Source organism: Ranitomeya imitator, chromosome 4 (assembly GCF_032444005.1).
Source record: "Ranitomeya imitator isolate aRanImi1 chromosome 4, aRanImi1.pri, whole genome shotgun sequence".
NCBI classification, from domain to species: Eukaryota; Metazoa; Chordata; class Amphibia; order Anura; family Dendrobatidae; genus Ranitomeya; species Ranitomeya imitator.
Window position 1 is genome coordinate 536,624,051 of NC_091285.1, and position 25,205 is coordinate 536,649,255.

At 43.5% G+C, this 25,205-nt stretch overlaps 1 protein-coding gene across 2 annotated transcripts in view; it reads left to right on the top strand.

Moving 5' to 3' along the window:
- The first annotated feature begins 3,933 nt into the window (after positions 1 to 3,933).
- MFGE8 (milk fat globule EGF and factor V/VIII domain containing) overlaps positions 3,934 to 25,205 on the top strand; it is a 63,812-nt gene continuing 42,540 nt past the window's right edge. The window contains exon 1 of one of the 2 annotated variants that reach the window (XM_069766225.1): positions 3,934 to 4,110. In XM_069766225.1, coding sequence (XP_069622326.1) covers positions 4,047 to 4,110 — 64 coding nt within the window. In that variant the 5' untranslated portion in view covers positions 3,934 to 4,046. The remainder of the gene's footprint in view (positions 4,111 to 25,205) is intronic. The other variant, XM_069766226.1, reaches the window with a different exon arrangement.

Below are 25,205 nucleotides of genomic sequence, written 5' to 3' on the forward strand. Positions count from 1 at the left end.
ATGCCCCTGCTCCTATCTGCCGTATTTTACTGATCAGTATTATACGGCTTTCTACGGCCGTACAAAATCGCAGCATGCTGCGTTTGTCACCGTACTGCGCAAGAAATACGCCAATGAAAGTCTATGGAAGCGTGAAAAATACGGATTACACACGGACAAGCAGTGTGACTTGCGAGAAATACGCAGCGCTGTTAGAGAGAAAAGCCGGCAATTCAGTGCGGTGTACAGTAAAATCACACTGACAGCTTACAGAAGAATAGGTAGAATAAATGTGTACACATAGAATAGGTATATATATATATATGTCAGTGAGACACATATATGTATATATATTAATATTTATTCCAGCGCTATACAGCTTGAAAGCCGGTAATTCAATTACCGGCTTTTTCTTTCTCCTTCCTAAACCCGACATGATTTGAGACATGATTTACATACAGGAAACCATGTCTTCTCTCCATTTTTTTTTGCAGATTCCACACTACTAATGTCAGTAGTGTGTATCTGCAAAATTTGGCCGTTCTAGCTCTTAAAATAAAGGGTTAAATGGCGGAAAAAATTGGCGTGGGCTCCCGCGCAATTTTCTCCGCCAGAGTAGTAAAGCCAGTGACTGAGGGCAGATATTAATAGCCTGGAGAGGGTCCACGGTTATTGGCCCCCCCCCCCCTGGCTAAAAATATCTGCCCCCAGCCACCCCAGAAAAGGCACATCTGGAAGATGCGCCTATTCTGGCACTTGGCCACTCTCTTCCCATTCCCGTGTAGCGGTGGGATATGGGGTAATGAAGGGTTAATGCCACCTTGCTATTGTAAGGTGACATTAAGCCAAATTAATAATGGAGAGGTGTCAATTATGACACCTATCCATTATTAATCCAATTGTAGTATAGGGTTAAATAAAACACAAACACATTATTTAAAATTATTTTAATGAAATAAAAACAATGGTTGTTGGAGTATTTTATTCTACGCCCAATCCAGTCACTGAAGACCCTCGTTCTGTAAGTAAAAAAACATAATAAACCAACAATATACTTACCCTCCGCAGATCTGTAACGTCCAACGATGTAAATCCTTCTGAAGGGGTTAAAACATTTTGCAGCAAGGAGTTCCGCTAATGCAGGCTGCTCCTTGCTGCAAAACCCCGGGGAATGAGGCTAAATATAGATCAATGATCTATATTTAGCTTCATTTGCGGTGAGGCGCCCTCTGCTGGCTGTTCATAGATCGTGGGAACTTTCCTAGAAAGCCTGGGAGCTATTAATATCTGCCCTCAGTCACTGGCTTTACTACTCTGGCGGAGAAAATTGCGCTGGAGCCCACACCAATTTTTTCCGCCATTTAACCCTTTATTTTAAGAGCTAGAACGGCCAAATTTTGCAGATACACACTACTGACATTAGTAGTGTGGAATCTGCAAAAAAAATGGAGAGAAGACATGGTTTACTGTATGTAAACCATGTCTCAAATCATGTCGGGTTTTAGGAAGGAGAAGGAAAAAGCCGGTAATTGAATTACCGGCTTTCAAGCTGTATAGCGCTGGAATAAATATTAATATGTATACATATACAGTGGGGCAAAAAAGTATTTAGTCAGTCAGCAATAGTGCAAGTTCCACCACTTAAAAAGATGAGAGGCGTCTGTAATTTACATCATAGGTAGACCTCAACTATGGGAGACAAACTGAGAAAAAAAAATCCAGAAAATCACATTGTCTGTTTTTTTAACATTTTATTTGCATATTATGGTGGAAAATAAGTATTTGGTCAGAAACAAAATTTCATCTCAATACTTTGTAATATATCCTTTGTTGGCAATGACAGAGGTCAAACGTTTTCTGTAAGTCTTCACAAGGTTGCCACACACTGTTGTTGGTATGTTGGCCCATTCCTCCATGCAGATCTCCTCTAGAGCAGTGATGTTTTTGGCTTTTCGCTTGGCAACATGGACTTTCAACTCCCTCCAAAGGTTTTCTATAGGGTTGAGATCTGGAGACTGGCTAGGCCACTCCAGGACCTTGAAATGCTTCTTACGAAGCCACTCCTTCGTTGCCCTGGCTGTGTGCTTTGGATCATTGTCATGTTGAAAGACCCAGCCACATTTCATCTTCAATGCCCTTGCTGATGGAAGGAGGTTTGCACTCAAAATCTCACGATACATGGCCCCATTCATTCTTTCATGTATCCGGATCAGTCGTCCTGGCCCCTTTGCAGAGAAACAGCCCCAAAGCATGATGTTTCCACCACCATGCTTTACAGTAGGTATGGTGTTTGATGGATGCAACTCAGTATTCTTTTTCCTCCAAACACGACAAGTTGTGTTTCTACCAAAAAGTTCCAGTTTGGTTTCATCAGACCATAGGACATTCTCCCAAAACTCCTCTGGATCATCCAAATGCTCTCTAGCAAACTTCAGACGGGCCCGGACATGTACTGGCTTAAGCAGTGGGACACGTCTGGCACTGCAGGATCTGAGTCCATGGTGGCGTAGTGTGTTACTTATGGTAGGCCTTGTTACATTGGTCCCAGCTCTCTGCAGTTCATTCACTAGGTCCCCCCGCGTGGTTCTGGGATTTTTGCTCACCGTTCTTGTGATCATTCTGACCCCACGGGGTGGGATTTTGCGTGGAGCCCCAGATCGAGGGAGATTATCAGTGGTCTTGTATGTCTTCCATTTTCTAATTATTGCTCCCACTGTTGATTTCTTCACTCCAAGCTGGTTGGCTATTGCAGATTCAGTCTTCCCAGCCTGGTGCAGGGCTACAATTTTGTTTCTGGTGTCCTTTGACAGCTCTTTGGTCTTCACCATAGTGGAGTTTGGAGTCAGACTGTTTGAGGGTGTGCACAGGTGTCTTTTTATACTGATAACAAGTTTAAACAGGTGCCATTACTACAGGTAATGAGTGGAGGAAAGAGGAGACTCTTAAAGAAGAAGTTACAGGTCTGTGAGAGCCAGAAATCTTGATTGTTTGTTTCTGACCAAATACTTATTTTCCACCATAATATGCAAAAAAAATGATAAAAAAACAGACAATGTGATTTTCTGGATTATTTTTTCTCAGTTTGTCTCCCATAGTTGAGGTCTACCTATGATATAAATTACAGACGCCTCTCATCTTTTTAAGTGGTGGAACTTGCACTATTGCTGACTGACTAAATACTTTTTTGCCCCACTGTATGTGTCTCACTGACACATATATATATATATATATATATTACATATTTTTTTCTTTTTGGGACACATGGATCACTTCTATAGCGGTATGTTGGTTTTGCAAGCCTGCGAGAAAACCACGCAGTACGGATGCCATACGGATTACATACGGAGGATGCCATGTGCAAAAAACGGTGACACACCCTGCCTACGGAGGAGCTACGGACCACTATTTTCGGGACTTTTCAGCGTATTACGGCCGTAATATACGGACCGTATTTTCATACGCTGAGTGTGAAGCCGGCCTAAGTGTTCACATTAGGCAGTCAGGTCAGGGACCCATCCGATCTGACATTACCTTGATGTTGGTGGATGGGCTCACATTTTTTGGCCAGATTTTGTGCTAAGCATCTCATGTGTTTTTCCATAGATTTCACGCGTCCTTATGCTATTCACATTTCATGTATCGCACATTCCCGTGCTTTTATACGTGGTGTGAACGAGCAGCAAGAAACTGTCTCTTTATGGAATGCTGGGACTCGTAGTTCCACAGCAGAAGAAGCTTTTGTGTAACTAAAAGTACAAATGATGGGAGTAGGAACAGTGTTTCCTCCCTGCCTGCAGCACCAGGTGCGGTGTCCGTCTCCCGGCACTGTGCGGTGTTCACACCTGTGACCGACAGACGCCGCGGCCGCCGCAGACACAACAATCCTCCCGCCCCCCCCTCCCGCACTGTCTCCACAGCGCCGCGGCCTCCTCTGCCTCACAACCCGCGCTGATTGGTGCAGCCCCGCGGTCACATGACTCTAATCCGCAATCTCAGCCTCAGAGAACAGTCCCGAGCGAAATCCTCCCGGAACAGCGAAGATCCAGCGAGCGGACGGCGGAGGCACCATGCGCGGCCCCGGGGCACTTCTCCGCACTTTACTCACTTTCTGCGCTTTTCTCCAGGTGGACGGTAAGTGTCGGGAGCGGGCCGTCCTCGGTCACCGGGCCACTTCTGCTGCCTTCCCCAGTGTCACAGTCCTGTGCCGGGCTATGTCTGACACTGGATGACCCGCAGAGATGAGAGCTCTTCTGCCCCTCTCACTATATATATATATATATATCTCTTACTGCAGCTGACATTAATCTGTGCCCGTGATTTCTAACATATACTTAAAGGGGCAGTACACTTCAGCATGCTTACTGTGCCGATGAGCAGTCTATTGCTTTCTGTTATCAGCCACTCCGGGATGTTGCGTTGCTGCCACCTACCTACTATTGGATATAATCTACATATATAATTGTCTAAGGGGTACTTCCGTTTGTCTGTCTGTAAGGCTACGTTCAGACTAGCGTTGTGCTAGTGTGCGTCGGGTTAGCGTCGGGCGACGCAGCGGCGACGCACGCGTCATGCGCCCCTATGTTTAACATGGGGGACGCATGCATTTTTGTTTGTTGCGTTTTGCGACAAATGCGTCTTTTTTGCCGCAAGCGTCGGACCAAGAAAACGCAACAAGTTGCATTTTTCTTGCGTCCGATTTTCGGCAAAAAACGACGCACGCGTCGCAAAACGCAGCGTTTTTGTGTGCGTTTTGCCGCGTTTTTGCGTGCGTTGTGCGTTGCGTCGCCGACGCAGCGGCGCATAACGCTAGTCTGAACGTAGCCTAACTTCTGTAACGGAAATCCCGCGTCGCTGATTGGTCTCGTCAGCTGCCTGTCATGGCTGCCATGACCAATCAGCGACGGGCACAGTCCGATTAGTCCCTCCCTACTCCCCTGCAGTCAGTGCCTGGCGCCCGCATACTCCCCTCCGGTCACCGCTCACACAGGGTTAATGCCGGCGGTAACGGACCGCGTTATGCTGCGGGTAACGCACACCGCTACCGCTGCTATTAACCCTGTGTTTCCCCAACTTTTTACTATTGCTGCTGCCTATGCAGCATCAAGAGTAAAAACACGTAATGTTAAAAATAATAATAATAAAAAAAAACCTGCTATTCTCACCCTCTGTAGTCCGCCGAGCCGCGCGCGGCCTCTGCCATCTTCCGTTCTCAGAGATGCATTGTGAAATTACCCAGAAGACTTAGCGGTCTCGCGAGACCGCTAAGTGATCTGGGTAATTTCGCAATGCATCCTGGGAACGAAAGATGGTTGCAGCCGCGCGCGCATTGCCAGCGCTTCGCTGGATTGGATCCCGGCGGGTGAGTATATAACTATTTTTTATTTTAATTTTTTTTTTTTTAACAGGGATATGGTGCCCACACTGCTAAATACTGCGTGGGCTGTGTTCGATACTGCGTGGCTGCTATATACGACCTGGCCAGTGTTATATATTACGTGGGCTGTGCTATATATTACGTGGGCTGTGTTATGTAGTACGTCGCCTGTGTTATATAGTGCGTGGGCTGTGTTATATGCTGTATTAATGCATCGGATATTCTACAGTATGTATGTATGTTTGTATATAGCAGCCACATAGTATATAGGACAGGCCACGTAGTATTTGTCTGCTGTATACTACATGGCCTGTGCTATATACTATGTGGCTGCTATACATACATACATACATACATACATACATACATACATACATACATACATACATACATACATATTCTAGAATACCCGATGCGTTAGAATCGGGCCACCATCTAGTCTCCTTATATGAGCCTTGTACCTGGTGCTCCTGCACAGAGACCCTTCCCTGAGTATATAAGGGGTATATAGAAGCAGTTTTGCCAGGACAGGTGGTAACACCTAATGACCCATCTGACAAAGCAGCGGCTGCCTGTACGGAGTCAGTGTTCGGATCAGCGCCCCAAGATCTGAACGGCAGCCAAGTCTTTCTCTCCATTCATTATTTGGCCCTAAATGACTTCAGCCGTTGTTGTGATCGCCACCCCTGGTTACTTTGGGAGCGAAGACCGATTGAAGCAGCGACGCACCAGATTAGGGAGGAGGTGCGATTTGTTTCTTAGTTTAGGATTGTTTCCAAGGAATACCAGTTTTACCCGTCTGCTGGAATCATTAGTGATCAATATACGCGCCCGGCCTGCGGCAGCATGACTTGTACATGAAGCATCCTGCAGTGAAATCTAATACTGAAAGGGTTAAAGGGCCCTGGAGTTTATATAAAAAATGTTTATTTACTAAAATAATAAATATTTCTCTATATGAGATACAGTGCTGATCACTGTGGGGTCAGTGGCGTTCAGCCAGGAATGGCTGATAACAGAGAACAACTTCATATGGGGGATATAAGCTTTTGGATCTTTGTCCTTGGATAGATGTGGATGTGCCGCTGTATAGAGAACTAATACATAATGATTAACTAGATGCTAATAAATGTAATTAGTGGGATATTTATTTCCCTTTTTCTTGCTTATATTGAGTATAACAAACAGTAGTATCAGGACAATAGTAATGTGATGCCCCAGACGTGGGATTATAAAAGAAAGCAGAAGAGTTTATTATGGCCGGGTCTCCGGTGGGAGAGGGAGTTTGTTTTCTAGCATCATGTAATGGGCGTTGTGTGTGAGAGAATGAGCTCATGCTGGCAGCCCAGCAGCCTATGGGAGCGATCAGCAAGCACCGACCTGATATTCTGCTTAGTAATACAGTGATGTACCCGCATCTGTGCTTCTCATTCCAGGAACCAATCGCACAGTGTGCCAGTGTAACACGCAGGGAACGTGCCCACCGGACACAGCCTCACGGTATCACCCAGTGTAACACGCAGGGAACGTGCCCACCGGACACAGCCTCACGGTATCACCCAGTGTAACACGCAGGGTACCTGCCCACCGGGCACAGCCTCACGGTATCACCCAGTGTAACACGCAGGGAACGTGCCTGCCAGGCACAGCCTCACGGTATCACCCAGTGTAACACGCAGGGAACGTGCCCACCGGGCACAGCCTCACAGTATCACCCAGTGTAACACCACCGGGCACAGCCTCACAGTATCACCCAGTGTAACACCACCGGGCACAGCCTCACAGTATCACCCAGTTTAACATGCAGGGAATGTGCCCACTGGGCACAGTATCACCCACAGGAGGAAGTCTCCTCTCCGACCTGTTATCTATTGCCATGGACCTTAATAGCCACATAATCCTGTCTAGACTGTAAAGCCAGTCAGTACATTACTGGCCCCTAATTCTCTTAAGTGCTCTGTGTCATCACTAAGTTCTGCCTTCAGTCTTTTGTATTTCCAGTTTTCGATGGTAATTGTATGGATATTTTGGAAGTAAACATTCGCAGATTGGCGTTGCATTAATTAGTGGTTTCTTTAGTGTCTGTAATACACTTCGTCTATTTAGCTGATAATATATTAAAAAGGATTTCCAGACAATACAAGTTATAACCTCCCCACTGGATAGGTGGTAACTGACTGGGACCCCCCAGTCTCTAGCAGAGTTGAGTGAATTTGTTTGGAATCGGTCGTCGAATCTGAATTTTCCATATTTGTGCAATATTGGTGCCCTGTTTGTGCCGAATATGTTTGATCAGTTCCGAACATGTTCGGCGAATATTGCAAAAACCATACTCACCGCCAATAGTAATCGGAACCAAATTTTGAAAAATTTTCCCAACTCTAGTCTCTGGTACATGGGACTTGTCTTCCACTTTCCCACTGCCTCAAGACTGTAAACAGGAGGAGTTCCATGGAGTTTCATGGTCTTCACAGAACACTTACCTATTATCATCTATGGAGCTGTACGCAGATCAGTGTATTTTTTGTTGTTTTTTTTTTTATGTATGAAAATCACTGATAGTAAAAACTGAAACACTGCTGACACTCAGATCCAAAATGCAGATTCAAATCTGACTGAGTTTTATTTACAGGAAGAGTCCTGAACATGTGACTGAGGCCTAACATTTAGCGTATGTGCGCATGGATTTTTCCGCTGCGGATTTGAGAAATCTGCAGGTAAAAGGCACTGCGTTTTACCTGCGGATTTACTGCGGTTTTTATGCGGAATTTGTGCGGATTCCACCTGCAGTTTTACACCTGGGGATTCCTATTGTGGAGCAGGTGTAAACCACTGTGGAATCCGCACAAAGAATTGACATGCTGTGGAACGTAACCCACGTTACACCTTTCCGCACGTTTTTTTTCCGCAGCATGGGCACTGCGGATTGCGTTTTCCATAGGTTTACATTGTACTGTAAATGCATGGAAAGCTGCTGCGGACCCGCAGTAAAATCTGCAATGTGTGCACATAGCCTAAAATGCTGTTTGTCCCCCCCCATCCAAAATAGCAGCGTGTGAACAAACTCTGCTACAAAAGAGCAGAATTCTGACAGTATGGAAACTACCCAGCTTTAACCCCTTAGTAACAGAGCCAATTTGGTACTTAATGACCAAGCCAATTTTTGCAATTCTGACCACTGTCACTTTATGAGGTTATAACTCTGGAACGCTTCAACGGATCCCGCTGATTCTGAGATTGTTTTTTCGTGACATATTGTACTTCATGTTAGTGGTAACATTTCTTCGATATTACTTGCGATTATTTATGAAAAAAACGGAAATATGGCTAAAATTTTTAAAATTTAGCAATTTTCAAACTTCGTATTTTTATGCCCTTAAATCAGAGAGATATGTCACGAAAAATAGTTAATAAATAACATTTCCCACATGTCTACTTTAGATCAGCACAATTTTGGAAACAAATTTTTTTTTTGTTAGGGAGTTATAAGGGTTAAAAGTTGACCAGCAATTTCTCATTTTTACAACACCATTTTTTTTTAGGGACCACATCACATTTGAAGTCATTTTGAGGGGTCTATATGATAGAAAATAACGAAGTGTGACACCATTCTAAAAACTACACCCCTCAAGGTGCTCAAAACCACATTCAAGAAGTTTATTAACCCTTTACGTGCTTCACAGGAACTGAAACAATATGGAAGGAAAAAATGAACATTTAACTTTGTTTTGAAAACATCTTAATTCAGAACCATTTTTTTTCTTTTCACATGTGTAAAAACAGAAATGTAACCATAAGTTTTGTTATGCAATTTCTCCTGAATACGCCAATACCCCATATGTGGGGGTAAACCACTTTTTGGGTGCACCGCAGAGCTTGGAAGAGAAGGAGTGCCGTTTTACTTTTTCAATGTAGAATTGGCTGGAATTGAGATCGGACGCCATGTCGCGTTTGGAGAGCCCCTGATGTGCCTAAACAGTGGAAACCCCACAAGTGACACCATTTTGGAAACTAGACCCCTTAAGGAACTTATCTAGATGTGCGGTGAGCACTTTGAACCCCCATGTGCTTCACAGAAGTTTATAACGTAGAGCCGTGAAAAAAAAAATCACATTTTTTCTACAAATATGATCTTTTTGCCCACAAATTTTTATTTTCACAAGGGTAACAGGAGAAATTAGACCACTAAAGTTGTTGTGCAATTTCTCCTGAGTACGTCGATACCCAATATGTGGGGGTAAACCACTGTTTGGGCGCACCGCAGAGCTTGGAAGAGAAGGAGCGCCGTTTTACTTTTTCAATGTAGAATTGGCTGGAATTAAGATCGGACGCCATGTCGCGTTTGGAGAGCCCCTGATGTGCCTAAACAGTGGAAACCCCCCAATTCTAGCTCCAACCCTAACCCCAACACACCCCTAACCCTAATCCCAACCTGATCCATAATCCTAATCACTAACCCTAACCATAATCACAACCCTTACCCCAAAACAACCCTAATGTCAACCCTAACCATAACCCTAATCAAAACCCTAAATCCAACACACCCCTAATCCTAATCTCAACCCTAACCTCAAACCTAACCCTAATCCCAATACACCCCTAATCACAACCCTAACCTTAACCCTAACCCTAATCCCAAACCTAACCCTAATGCCAACCCTAACCCTAATACCAACCCTAACCCTAATACCAACTCTAACCCTAACTTTAGCCCCAACCCTAACCCTAGCCCTAAGGCTACTTTCACACTTGCGTCGTTTGGCATCCGTCGCAATCCGTCGTTTTGGACAAGAAACAGATCCTGCAAATGTGCCCGCAGGATGCGTTTTTTGCCCATAGACTTGTATTGCCGACGGATCATGATGGATGGCCACACGTCGCGTCTGTCGTGCACTGGATCAGTTGTGTTTTGGCGGACCGTCGGCACAAAAAACGTTCAATGAAACGTTTTTTTTGTACGTCGCATCCGCCATTTCTGACCGCGCATGCGTTGCCGTAACTCCGCCCCCTCCTCCCCAAGACATAGATTGGGCAGCGGCTGCGTTGAAAAACTACATCAGCTGCCCACGTTGTGCACAATTTTCACAACGTGCGTCGGTATGTCGGGCCGACGCATTGCGACGGCCCCGTACCAACGTAAGTGTGAAAGAAGCCTAACCCTAAATTTAGCCCCAACCCTAACCCTAAATTTAGCCCTAGCCCTAACCCTAGCCCTACCCCTAGTCCTAACCCTACCCCTAGCCCTAACCCTAGCCCTAACCCTAACCCTAATTTTAGCCCCAAATGCTGTTCTCCTGCCGGCCAGCAGATGGAGACAGATGGCGGGCGCTCTGCGCATGCGCCCGCCATTTTCTTTTCCCCGGCAGCCAGGAGGAGCAGCAGGAGGACCCAGGGACACAGGTGAGTATGCTAGGGTCCCCGAATCCCCATATTTCTCTGTCCTCTGATGTGCGATCACATCAGAGGACAGAGAATTACACTTTACTTTTTTTTTTTTTTTTTTTTGCGATCGCCGGTAAACAGTTAATTACCGGTGATCGCAAAACAGGGGTCGGTAAAACCGACCCCGATCATGTTCTTTGGGGTCTCGGCTACCCCCGGCAGCCGAGACCCCAAAGATTCTCCCGGTGCCGGCCGGCAGGCGCACTGCGCATGCGCCCGCCATTTTGAAGATGACGGCGCCCACCGGGAGACACGAGGAGCATCGGGGGAGATAGGTGAGTATTGGGGGGCTACCTGGGACCCCTTTTCTCTGTCCTCCGATGTGCGATCACATCGGAGGACAGAGAAATTAAAGAGATCGCGTTTTTTTTTTTTTGCGATCGCCGGTAAACGTTTAATTACCGGCGATCGCAAATGCGGGGTCGGTTAAAAACCCCCCGAATCATGTTGTCTGGGGTCTCGGCTACCCCCGGCAGCCGAGACCCCGGAGAAAATCCAACTCTGGGGGGCGCTATTCACTTTTTCCACAGCGCCGTTATTTAACGGCGCTGTGGTTTAAGTACCCTTAGCGGCCGCCGTTAAAAGGCGTATCGGCGGTCGCTAAGGGGTTAATTAAGACTCAGGGTATGTGCACACATCAGGATTTATTGCAGAAATTTTCCTGACAAAAACCGGACATTTCTGCCAGAAATCCACATGCGATTTTACCGCGATTTTGACGCGTTTTTCCCAAATGCATAGAATTGCGGGAAAAACGCAGAAAATCCGCAAAAATAATGAACATGCTCATTTTTTCACCACAATGCGTTTTTTTTCGCGGAAAAAAAAGCATCCATGTGCACATAACATGCAGAATGCATTCTAAATGATAGAATACATAATGTATGCGTTTTTAATGAGTTTTTATAGCGTTTCTACCGCAAAAAAACAGCGAAAAAACCTGAGCGTGTGCACATAGCCTCAGTCGATATTCTTAAACAAGTAAGAATATCAGCAAGGAAGCTTATGTTCCATTCCTACAAGCTTCTGAGAGTTTCCCCTCATTAGAGAAGTTTCTGAACCGTAGATTTTTGGAACCATAAAATCTTACAATAGTTTCTTACAAATGGTGCTATAGAGATTGAATGAAACAGCAGAACATCTGCAAAACCTCCACTGTATTATAATGGAGGACACGCGCCCCTTTTTGGAGTTCAGGGCTAGCCTCAGCAGATGAACCCTCAGGCTATATGCACACGTCAGGATTTCTGGCAGAAATTTTCCTGACAAAAACCTGCGTTTTTTTCGCGTTTTTTTTTTTTTTTTGGGGCGTTTTTGATGCGTTTTTTCCAAATGCATAGAATAGTGGGAAAAACGCGAAAAAAACGCAAAATTAATAAACATGCTGCTTTTTTTTACCGCAATGCGTTTTTTCATGGAAAAAAACGAATCATGTGCACAAAAATTGCAGAATGCATTCTAAATGATAGGATGCATATGTCTGCAGTTTCTAATGCGGTTTTTATCATGAAAAAAACGCGAAAAAACCTGAACTTGTGCACATACCCTCACTGAAATTGAGCTCAGCTGGTGACAGACTCTCTATTTCTTAAACACGTGCATCAGCCAGGACTAGAGCAGTAGGATGAGCAGGACAGCGAACAAGAGATAAGCTGAGGCAGGTAGGTGTACATTGGACAGGTAACCAACTATATAGAACAAAGATACCTTCCAGCAGTGAGTGTGGGCACCGCATGGTGTCGGACCACTGTTGACAGTCCTGCCCCATAGAGCAGCCCGGAAGATGATGAGCTGCTCTCTTCATGTGGAATAGCAGAATCGCTGGCAGGAGCGGAGCGGTCTGTGCTTGCTCTGAACCAACACTGGGCAGAACAGGCAGGTAGTTAGTTAGCAACTACCTGCCTGTCAGTTCTTGGCTCCATGAAAAAAAAAAAAAACACTACATACTTACATTCCGATGTTTGTCACGTCCCCCGGCGTCAACTTCCCTCCCTGCACTGACTGTCAGCGCCGCCGGCCGTAAAGCAGAGCCAGAGCACAGCGGTGACGTCACCGCTGTGCTCTGCTTTACGGCCGGCGGCGCTGACAGTCAGTGCAGGGAGGGAAGCTGACGCCGGGGGACGTGACAAACATCGGAATGTAAGTATGTAGTGTTTTTTTTTTTTTTTTTTTACTTTTACAATGGTAACCAGGGTAAATATCGGGTTACTAAGCGCAGCCCTGCACTTAGTAACCCAATGTTTACCCTGGTTACAAGTGAACACATCGCTGGATCGGCATCACACACGCCGATCCAGCGATGACAGCGGGTGATAAGCGACCAAAAAAAGGTCCTGATCATTCCCAGTGACCAACGATCTCCCAGCAGGGGCCTGATCGTTGGTCGCTGTCACACATAAGGAGATCGTTAGCGAGATCGTTGCTACGTCACAAAAAAGCGTAACATTGCAACGATATCGTTAACGATATCGTTATGTGTGAAGGTACCTTTAGGAAATCCTGAAAACATGCACTGTTGGTGGCCCTTAAGGACTGTCAAGGGAGCAAGGCCTGGAGTAAGGACAAGTGAGAAAGGCTATGTGCACACTTTGCGGATTGGTATGCGGATGTTTCCGCACTGTTTTTGCAAAATCCGCAGGTAAACTGCATTGCGGATTTACCGCGGTTTTTGTGCGGATTCCACCTGCGGTTTTACACCTGCAGATTCCTATTGAGGAGCAGGTGTAAACTGCTGCAGAATCCGCACAAAGAATTGACATGCTGCGGAATAAAGAATGCTGCGGAATAAAGAATGCTGCGTTTCCACGTTTTTTTCTGCAGCATGTGCACTGCGGATTGTGTTTTTCATACGTTTACATGGTACTGTACAACGCATGGAAAACAGATGCAGATCCGCAGCGTCAAATCCGCTGCGAATCCGCAGCAAAGTCCGCAACGTGTGCACATAGCCTAACACCTTTCTAGGGCACCTCTCCAAAAAGTTGGGACAGGCGAGAAACAGCCGATCTAGTAATCAACTAGCCTGCAGATGGTTCATAAATGTAATACCATTTTATCATTTAGTGACAAAAATATTCATTGCATTGCTTTGAAAAATATGGAAACCATAATGGAACCTCAACAGATCCCATTATAAATGATATTGATTCACTGGCCACCATACATATCCATCTTATACGCAGATTTGAACAAAACCTAACGAGGGTAAAGTGTGGAATCTATCACTTTACTCTTATTACCATCATCATATTATAGAGTTTTTTTATGTAACATGTATAAAGTGTGTAGGGTTTCACCCGCTTTCAGGCATGGTAGCATTCACACAAGTATAAAGGTACCGTCACATTTAGCGACGCTGCAGCGATCTAGACAACGATCCCGATCGCTGCAGCGTCGCTGTGTGGTCACTGGAGAGCTGTCACACAGACAGCTCTCCAGCGACCAACTATGCGAAGTCCCCTGGTAACCAGGGTAAACATCGGGTTACTAAGCGCGGGGCTGCGCTTAGTAACCCGATGTTTACCCTGGTTACCAGCGTAAACGTAAAAAAAAAAAAAACACTACATACTTACATTCCGGTGTCTGTCCCCCGGCGCTGTGCTTCTCTGCACTGACTGTGAGCGGCTTACACAGTGCAGAGAAGCACAGCGCCGGGAGACAGACACCAGAATGTAAGTATGTAGTGTTTGTTTTTTTTTTTTACGTTTATGCTGGTAACCAGGGTAAACATCGGGTTACTAAGCGCGGCCCTTCGCTTAGTAACCCGATGTTTACCCTGGTTACCAGTGAAGACATCGCTGAATCGGCGTCACACACGCCGATTCAGCGATGTCTGCGGGAGTCCAGCGACGAAATAAAGTTCTGGACTTTCTGCTCCGACCAACGATGGCACAGCAGGATTCTGATTGCTGCTGCCTGTCGAACTCAACGATATCGCTATCCAGGACGCTGCAACGTCACGGATCGCTAGCGATATCGTTCAGTGTGACGGTACCTTAAGAAGGCCATGTGGTTGAGTCTAAACAGATTGTTTATTATCTCCATAAACTTTGGGGGACCCCAGGCAAAACAAAACAGCCTTTACGGCATAAAGGTATATTAGAAGAAAAGTATGTCCTCAGCAAGTAAAGGGTCATCTGTTTACAATTAAGTCCATTCAAGTCTCCAAATAATCACGGTTTCTTCACATTTTATAGATCCAAGACGCAGAGGTGTTTCCGCCTCTACTGCCAGACCACTGTGGAGCAGATCTGCATCCTTTTTACACCAGCTGCATCTCCTGGATTGGGGGTTGGGAATGACCAGTCCTGCCAGGTTCCTCCGGTCATTCCTAAAACCCGGACCCAAAATTTGGGCACATTAAAACGCCTCTTGGCACTATACGTGCTGGAGCCTGCTTCTCCCAGCTTTACATCACAGAGGCTAGACACCTCGGTGACACACATACTCCATCCATTACCTGTCTAGCTACTTTCTTATGTGTTATTCTGCAAATCACTCCTCACTAGTATCCAATACATTATAATAATTTCCATTTGCATGTGTATTACAAGACTTCTCCTCCTGCTTGAGGAACTATTCTGACAGAAATACTTTAAAGTATCTGCCAAGCTACTGGAAATGTGGCTTTCACAGCTTCCCTGGCGTGTTCTCCTAGAAAGTGACTGCAGAACAGCTGCTTGTATTCAATGACTGATCTTGCTCTCTCCTGGAGTGTACCAAACATATGGAATAATTCTTCATGTCACCCTATCAATATAGCAATGCCAACGATTTCTACCAGTAATCATATAAGGGATGCCTTGTTTTCCTCTGTGGTTGCACTGCACCCTCACTAGTAGTCACAGCAGAGTACAGAGACTTTGTTATTGGGGGTTCAGCTGTTGCATATAAACTATTGCTGTTCCTTTTATTGAACCTATTATACTACATTGTAGGAAGGGACCTTCTTACAGATTTTAATAAAGGACCCAAGAACTTGAAGTGGAATCCTCCCACTTACTACCAGTTATGGTTTCACACCACCACCAGTGGTCATTTGTTTGCCGACTAGAGAGTGCGTGTGACAGAGCCAGATGTTGTCAATTGTATTCAGAAGCCAGTAGAATCCCTGCCAAATATACAATATGTATATACATACTGTGTGTATGGAATTTATTAAAGGAGCACAAACCCCAAAACTAGAATGGCCCCAGCCTACAGGTTGCAGCCCACAACTACACCATATAGAAGATGGAAGCCATACAAAGTCAATATGTGCAGTGGCAACATTCTGGCTCTACAGAGGAGTGTAAACTTTGCCATTGCACACATGGACTAGTTAAAAGGTTTTTTTTTTTTTGTTTGTTTTTTTCATTTCTGATTAATACACATGCATCTGCAGACCATGACGTGCAAAATCTTTTGGGATAGGAAGGGTGTGATTCCTCTAAATTGCCTACAGGAGCTGTACGTTCTGAACACTTCATGAAAACCCAAAGGCTTGACGTTCTAGAGTTGAGGTGAGAGAAGACAACTGATCGCTAGAAACATAGCGCGAAGACCCATCCCAGTGTCAGGATCACAGAGTGCATTTCAAAATTTGGCTGGTAAAAACAAAGGATTCCTTTGCTGGTATAGATTTCTACCAGCACTGCAAGCGGGTTCTTGTTTGTTGCTGACAAATAAGCCTAACCAATGGTGGTGACTGGAAAAATGTTATGCAGCTGAAATCCTGCTCTATTTCTGTGTTGTTACTCTCTGTATCTGTTGGAGTTTCCATGTACGGTAAATAAACAGGAGCCATTACTTTTGGATCAACCTTCGTCTATATAAGATGTGGACAAAATTGTTACTATCGTTCTGTTTAAAGTAAGAAAAATCCACAATAGTCACGGAAATAACTTGAAACTGACAAGTAATTTTCAATTTATATTTACTGAATATAAACTAATGAATATCAGACATTTGCTTTTGAATTGTGATTCAACAGAAAAAAAACAATGAACTAATGTAAATGGCCTGGACTAAAATTATTATTATTATTTATTTATATAGCACCATTGATTCCATGGTGCTGTACATGAGAAGGGGTTACATACAAGTTACAAATATCACATACAGTAAACAAACTAACAATGACGGACTGATACAGAGGGGCGAGGACCCTGCCCTTGCGGGCTTACATTCTACTGATGGTGTCCTTAGAAAATTTGGAAAATAGTTTAACATTTCCCTACTGTCAAATTAAGGTCTGTCCTGTAATTGACATCACAGTTGTCTCCAAACTTGTAGTCAGTCAATCTGCCTATTTTTGAGGGTGAAAAGTAGTCACTGTGCTGTTTGGTATCATGGGTATATACCACACTAAACATGGAGCCAAAAAAGCTTAGAGAGCTGTCTCGGGAGAATAGACACAAATTAATAGACAAACATGTTAAAGGCATGTGGTCTAGTAGTAACCTTTCCAAGCGGCTTTATGCTCCTATTACTACAGTTGCACATATCATTCAAAAGTTTAAGGTCTAAGTAACATAGTAACATAGTTAGTAAGGCCGAAAAAAGACATTTGTCCATCCAGTTCAGCCTATATTCCATCATAATAAATCCCCAGATCTACGTCCTTCTACAGAACCTAATTGTATGATACAATATTGTTCTGCTCCAGGAAGACCTCCAGGCCTCTCTTGAACCCCTCGACTGAGTTCGCCATCACCACCTCCTCAGGCAAGCAATTCCAGATTCTCACTGCCCTAACAGTAAAGAATCCTCTTCTATGTTGGTGGAAAAACCTTCTCTCCTCCAGACGCAAAGAATGCCCCCTTGTGCCCGTCACCTTCCTTGGTATAAACAGATCCTCAGCGAGATATTTGTATTGTCCCCTTATATACTTATACATGGTTATTAGATCGCCCCTCAGTCGTCTTTTTTCTAGACTAAATAATCCTAATTTCGCTAATCTATCTGGGTATTGTAGTTCTCCCATCCCCTTTATTAATTTTGTTGCCCTCCTTTGTACTCACTCTAGTTCCATTATATCCTTCCTGAGCATCGGTGCCCAAAACTGGACACAGTACTCCATGTGCGGTCTAACTAGGGATTTGTACAGAGGCAGTATAATGCTCTCATCATGTGTATCCAGACCTCTTTTAATGCACCCCATGATCCTGTTTGCCTTGGCAGCTGCTGCCTGGCACTGGCTGCTCCAGGTAAGTTTATCATTAACTAGGATCCCCAAGTCCTTCTCCCTGTCAGATTTACCCAGTGGTTTCCCATTCAGTGTGTAATGGTGACATTGATTCCTTCTTCCCATGTGTATAACCTTACATTTATCATTGTTAAACCTCATCTGCCACCTTTCAGCCCAAGTTTCCAACTTATCCAGATCCATCTGTAGCAGAATACTATCTTCTCTTGTATTAACTGCTTTACATAGTTTTGTATCATCTGCAAATATCGATATTTTACTGTGTAAACCTTCTACCAGATCATTAATGAATATGTTGAAGAGAACAGGTCCCAATACTGACCCCTGCGGTACCCCACTGGTCACAGCGACCCAGTTAGAGACTATACCATTTATAACCACCCTCTGCTTTCTATCACTAAGCCAGTTACTAACCCATTTACACACAATTTCCCCCAGACCAAGCATTCTCATTTTGTGTACCAACCTCTTGTGCGGCACGGTATCAAACGCTTTGGAAAAATCGAGATATACCACGTCCAATGACTCACCGTGGTCCAGCCTATAGCTTACCTCTTCATAAAAACTGATTAGATTGGTTTGACAGGAGCGATTTCTCATAAACCCATGCTGATATGGAGTTAAACAGTTATTCTCATTGAGATAATCCAGAATAACATCCCTCAGAAACCCTTCAAATATTTTACCAACAATAGAGGTTAGACTTACTGGCCTATAATTTCCAGGTTCACTTTTAGAGCCCTTTTTGAATATTGGCACCACATTTGCTATGCGCCAATCCTGCGGAACAGACCCTGTCGCTATAGAGTCCCTAAAAATAAGAAATAATGGTTTATCTATTACATTACTTAGTTCTCTTAGTACTCGTGGGTGTATGCCATCCGGACCCGGAGATTTATCTATTTTGATCTTATTTAGCCGGTTTCGCACCTCTTCTTGGGTTAGATTGGTGACCCTTAATATAGGGTTTTCATTGTTTCTTGGGATTTCACCTAGCATTTCATTTTCCACCGTGAATACCGTGGAGAAGAAGGTGTTTAATATGTTAGCTTTTTCCTCGTCATCTACAACCATTCTTTCCTCACTATTTTTTAAGGGGCCTACATTTTCAGTTTTTATTCTTTTACTATTGATATAGTTGAAGAACAGTTTGGGATTAGTTTTACTCTCCTTAGCAATGTGCTTCTCTGTTTCCTTTTTGGCAGCTTTAATTAGTTTTTTAGATAAAGTATTTTTCTCCCTATAGTTTTTTAGAGCTTCAATTGTGCCATCCTGCTTTAGTAGTGCAAATGCTTTCTTTTTACTGTTAATTGCCTGTCTTACTTCTTTGTTTAGCCACATTGGGTTTTTCCTATTTCTAGTCATTTTATTCCCACAAGGTATAAACCGCTTACACTGCCTATTTAGGATGTTCTTAAACATTTCCCATTTATTATCTGTATTCTTATTTCTGAGGATATTGTCCCAGTCTACCAGATTAAGGGCATCTCTAAGCTGGTCAAACTTTGCCTTCCTAACTGTAGCCAACCTCTCTGGACGTGCCCACAAGGAAAATTGATGACAAATTGGTTACCATTCATTTTATTCATCTCTTCAAAGAGCAAAGAACAACTTCCAAAGAGATTAGAGGTGACCTCCAAGGTGAAGGTACATCAGTGTCAGGTTGCACCATCTGTCACGGTCTTGGCCAAAGTGGATGTCATGGAAGATGACCGAGGAGGTAACTATTGTTGAAAGCAAATCACAAAAAAACAAGTCTGTAATTTGCTAAAAATGCATATTAACAAGTCATAAAGCTTCTGCGAGAATGTCCTTTAAGACAAAACTGGAGCTTTTCGGCAAGTTCCATCAGCTTTATGTCCAGACTCAAAAATGAAGCATACATGTGGTTGTCCTGAAGATTGAGTGTGATGACTTTGAAATATGTTAACAATAAACCACTTTATTATTCCTTGGTCCCTGTATCCTTGACTAAAAGTTTAGCAGCACAGAGTAAATCCACTTTCCTGATATCTTGGTATGTTGAGTCCTTATGGATGCTGCATCAGCTGATATTAGACATCATATACTGGTTTTGTCACACACAACCTCATCTGGTAGGCATATAAAACATGTTTACCAATTTTGCTTAACCAGATCAGACCCTACTTACACTCTAGATTCCCTTTTATTGTAAAAAACTAATTTGCAAAAATGCATATTTACAAGCTATAAAGCTTTTAGGAGAGCGTCCTGTGGACAGCTACAACAAAACTGGACCCTTTTGGCAAGTGATATCTTTATGTTCAGACACAAAAATGAAGTGTACAAAGAAAATAACATTGTACCTACTGTGAAACATGGAGGAGGCTATAATTGCATTTTGGGGCTGGCACACGGTGCCTTGAATCTGTGCAGGATACAATGAAATCTCAAGATTATCAAGGTATTCTGGAGTGTCATAAAGCTTGGTCTGAGTCGCAGGTCATGGGGCCTCAGAGATAATGACACAAAACACATAGCTATTCTTGGATGTTTTTATTTAAGGGCACAACATTGGACTATTCTGGAGTGGTGTTCTGTGAAGAATGATCTACCTATTGAATATCTGTGGAAAGAACTGAAAATTGCAATTTGGAGAAGGCTCATGAAGAGTGGGTCAAAATACCTGTGGACAGAAGGCAAAGTCTTTAATGAGAATTGTTATGAAGGCAATCCAGTAACACAGTGTGCCAGTAATCAGAGCACATACAGTGATCTGACAATAACCCAAAAACAATAGAACGAGCTCTGAGACGTGGAATCTCTGTAGACCGCAATACCTGAACCTATCCTAAACACAACTAAAGGCAGCTGTGGATTGCGCCTGACACTACCTATGCAACTCGGCACAGCCTGAGGAACTGACTAGCCTGAAGAGAGAAATACAAGCCTGACTTGCCTCAGAGAAATACCCCAAAGGAAAAGGCAGCGCCCCACATATAATGACTGTTAGCAAGATGAAAAGACAAAACGTAGGGATGAAATAGATTCAGCAAAGTGAGGCCCGATATTCTAGATAGAGCGAGGATAGCAAAGAGAACTTTGCAGTCTACAAAAAACCCTAAAGCAAAAAACCACGCAAAGGGGGCAAAAAGACCCACCGTGCCGAACTAACGGCACGGCGGTACACCCTTTGCGTCTCAGAGCTTCCAGCAAAAACGAATAGACAAGCTGGACAGAAAAAACAGCAACAAAAGCAAAGAAGCACTTATCTAAGCAGAGCAGCAGGCCACAGGAAAGATCCAGAAGCTCAGATCCAACACTGGAACATTGACAAGGAGCAAGGAAGACAGAATCAGGTGGAGTTAAATAACAAAGCAGCCAACGAGCTCACCAGAACACCTGAGGGAGGAAGCCCAGAAGCTGCAGTACCACTTGTGACCACAGGAGTGAATTCAGCCACAGAATTCACAACAGAGAATAACAAATCTTTTGTTTGCAGTGATTGCCTCAAAAAGTTGTGTAACAAAATATTAAGTTAAGGGTATAATCAGTTTGCCTAGACCAATTTCATTAGTTTATATTTTTCTGTTGAACATCAAATATTGCTTTTATTTTTTTGTTCATTAGTTGATATTCAGTAATGTTAAATTGAGAATTTCTTTTGTCAGTTTCACGTTATTTCAGTGACTAATATGGGTTTTTATCTCTTTTAACGGTTGACAAATTTGTCCACATATGGATAAGCCATGGAGCAAGACATGGTCAGTAGGGTTAATTTTCTAGCCACTTGTTTGGGGTCCTATTAAACTCTAAATCAGTGTTCCCCAACTCCGGTCCTCGAGAGCCACCAACAGGTCATGTTTTCAGGATTTTCTTAGTATTGCACAGGTGATGGAATTATTGCCTGTGCAGATGATGCAATTATCACCTGTGCAATACTAAGGAAATCCTGAAAACATGACCTGTTGGTGGCTCTTGAGGACCGGCGTTGGGGAACACTGCTCTAAATGTTACTTGCTCTTTGTACAGCTGGAACCAAGGCTACTGGAACAGAGAAGCGAGCAAGAATTTGATCTTCCCATAATCTCCATTAATTAGATCTGTTCCAATAAGGAGAGTATGACAAAGTCGCTGTACGTGCAGGTCTCCAATTTACAAGGGGAGTTACAAATGTACATTAATGTTCACGTTTTTTTTTTTTTGCTCTTCACTGGATTCTGATGATGTTGTGCAACCAGGATTTGTAACATGAGCTGAAGGACAATTAAATAACTTAAGGCGCACAAACTGCATGACACAAGAAACATGCTTACGCTTTACAAATGTCCTCTTCTTTCTCTAGAGAACACAGCTGGACCTTGAAATGGCTGAAAACAATTGTCCAACTATGATAGACAGTGCACCCTTTGTGTGCCTGCCGGAGAAGCCTCGTCTTTGCAGAATGAATTACAGCTAAAGTTATTTAGCCACCCTTAATTGTTTCTCCATACACAATCTGTTCAGGCCGCGTTCACATGTCACATCGATAAATATTAACCAGTTATATGGACATTTTAGATATTCTAGTTGCTCTCTCTCGGTTGGCTATCCAAACTATCTACTGATGGCTCCACCACAACATTTAGATTAAGCAGCTAAATGCCAAAAATTGTCATGTCAGATCTTCACCTTTCTGACCACTTTGTTTTATATAAAGTTAACCCTTAATCTAACTTCATATAAAAAGGCTCTTTTCCTCCCTTCTTATTATGCCAATATATCAGGGCTGTTGAGTCAGAGCTTGGTGTGATTGGAGTCATAGTCTATAGAAATGTTTCCACTCCAGCTTTTAAATTATTACTTGTTATTAATATTGATGTATTCATTTTCATAGGAAATTAGACAAGTTTAGAAATGTTTAATCATATAAATATACTTGTTCTGTCACTTTAAGGCCCTAATCCAAAAAAATATAGTGATGTTCTAGTTTTATTACATTAAGTTTTTATTAATGATCAGTCACCAGTTTTGAAGGAGTCAGCTGAATTTACTGACCCACAGCTCTGCACAATATATTTGTGTCAGTATGTTTGGAGTGCAGTAGGAAAAAATACATTCATATGATGGCGTTGCATTTGTCAACTGATTAAAATCTCATGTATATGGCTAGTTTACACAACACCGCAGACTCCTCTACCAATAAGAAAGTTTTAAAGAGGTTGTCCACTATTTTACATTGATAGGCTATCCTTGGGATAGGTCATCCATGTCTGATCGTCTGGGTTCCGACACCCCTGCCGTTCTGCCGTTATCGGTGTTGGCCGCAAGTACTTGCGGAGCTGGCCGTCTACTTATAGTGGCTGCCACATGGTACTACACATCCGCCTCCTATAGGTTTGAATAAGAGGCGGATGTGCAGTACCAAGCCCCGGCGACTACAAGTAGACGACCTTCTCTGCAAGAAAGTACTTGAACTTGATTCTGCCGACACCGATTACAGCTAATCGGCGGGGGAGCCAGGTGTCTGAACTTGGCCGATCAGACATTGATGATAAGATTGCTTATCTTCTTGCTAGGAGGCTCCCATATACATTAGCTGGTCAAAATTAATTTCTGAATATTTTTATCTAATATGTAAGAGGACGTTTTGTTCATGGAATTGAACCTGACAATAAAAGCATTTCTTATACGTCCAGCTTTCGAGACTGCAATTAACTGATTCTTCCAAAAAAGAAGTTTAATATTGGGTAACCATGATTAGCGGTCACAATGTGACAGATGCTCTTTAATATCGCTAATGTCCTTTGGAATGTTATCTGGGTTGTTGGGTTTTACAATTACAACCACTAGGGGCATCAGAAGCTGCTAGCATAGTCGGAGGAAGCCAGTGGTCGGTACACAGGAGTGGCAGTACGGTATTGGAGGATTATTAGGTAGCATATTCAGTAGGGAAGCCAGAGATCGGTACACAGGAGACAGCAGTATGGTATGAAGCAGCAGTAGGTGAGAGCTAGACTATAGGCTGGGAGCTCAATCTCACGGTGACAGGTTTATATAGGGTGTTCAGTCAGGAAATCGAGGATGAAGCCAATTGGGAATAACACAGGTGCTGGTATCTGGATTAGCAAGGAACTGTCCAGAGAACTGAATATCTCAAGTGGAAGAGCTTCTGCCTGATGCATAGGAGTCACTGGGTTTGATTCCTGACATGTTGTTTCCCATTTGGCGCTGACCTATTTGCGACAACTAGATGACGATTAGACATACTAAGGTTTACAACGTAGCAAACAGGAAATATTTTTATTACTAATAGCAAATCCTCTGACTGACAGTGGGTGGTGGTGAAGCACATGACACTTAGGGAGGAGGACCTCATAGGTGACTCCTAAAAGGGTGCATGAGAGAAGCTATGAGCAACAGTGACCTAAAATGACATGTACACTGTACACATTTTGGCAGAAGCTTTTATAAATTGTGGCACTCTGAGTACTACAGATTTAGATGAAGAGGGACCGAATAATCATGACTGGCGTAGAAAACTCATGCCAAGGATATTGGGCGGGCAGCGTGCATGTGTTCTCTTCTGTGTTCTATTGCTTAGAGAATCACTTTCTGGTCACCATCTAGCATGCTCTAAACAATATGTATAGTTTGTGTGGTCTTCTTAGTTATCATTTATGAAATATTATGGAAATGTATACATTTTATTTATTTTTTTTAAATTTTATTAATTTATATAGCGGCATTAATACAATAGCGCTCTACAGATATTATAATCTCTGTCCCATTGGGGTTCACAATCTACATTCCCTATCAGTATGTCTTGGAAGTGTGGGAGGAAACCCACACAAACAACTTGCAGATGTTGTTGTCCTTGGATGGAATTCAACCCAGGATCACAGTGCTGTAAAGGTACCTTCACACTGAACGATATCGCTAGCGATCTGTGACGTTGCAGCGTCCTGGCTAGTGATATCGTTCAGTTTGACAGGCAGCAGCGATCTGGATCCTGCTGTGCCATCGTTGGTCGGCGCAGAAAGTCCAGAACTTTATTTCGTCGCTGGACCTCCCGCAGACATCGCTGAATCGGCGTGTGTGACGCCGATTCAGCGATGTCTTCACTGGTAACCAGGGTAAACATTGGGTTACTAAGCGCAGGGCCACGCTTAGTAACCCGATGTTTACCCTGGTTACCAGCGTAAACGTAAAAAAACAAACAAACACTACATACTTACATTCCGGCGTCTATCCTCTCCGGCGCTCTGCTTCTCTGCACTGTGT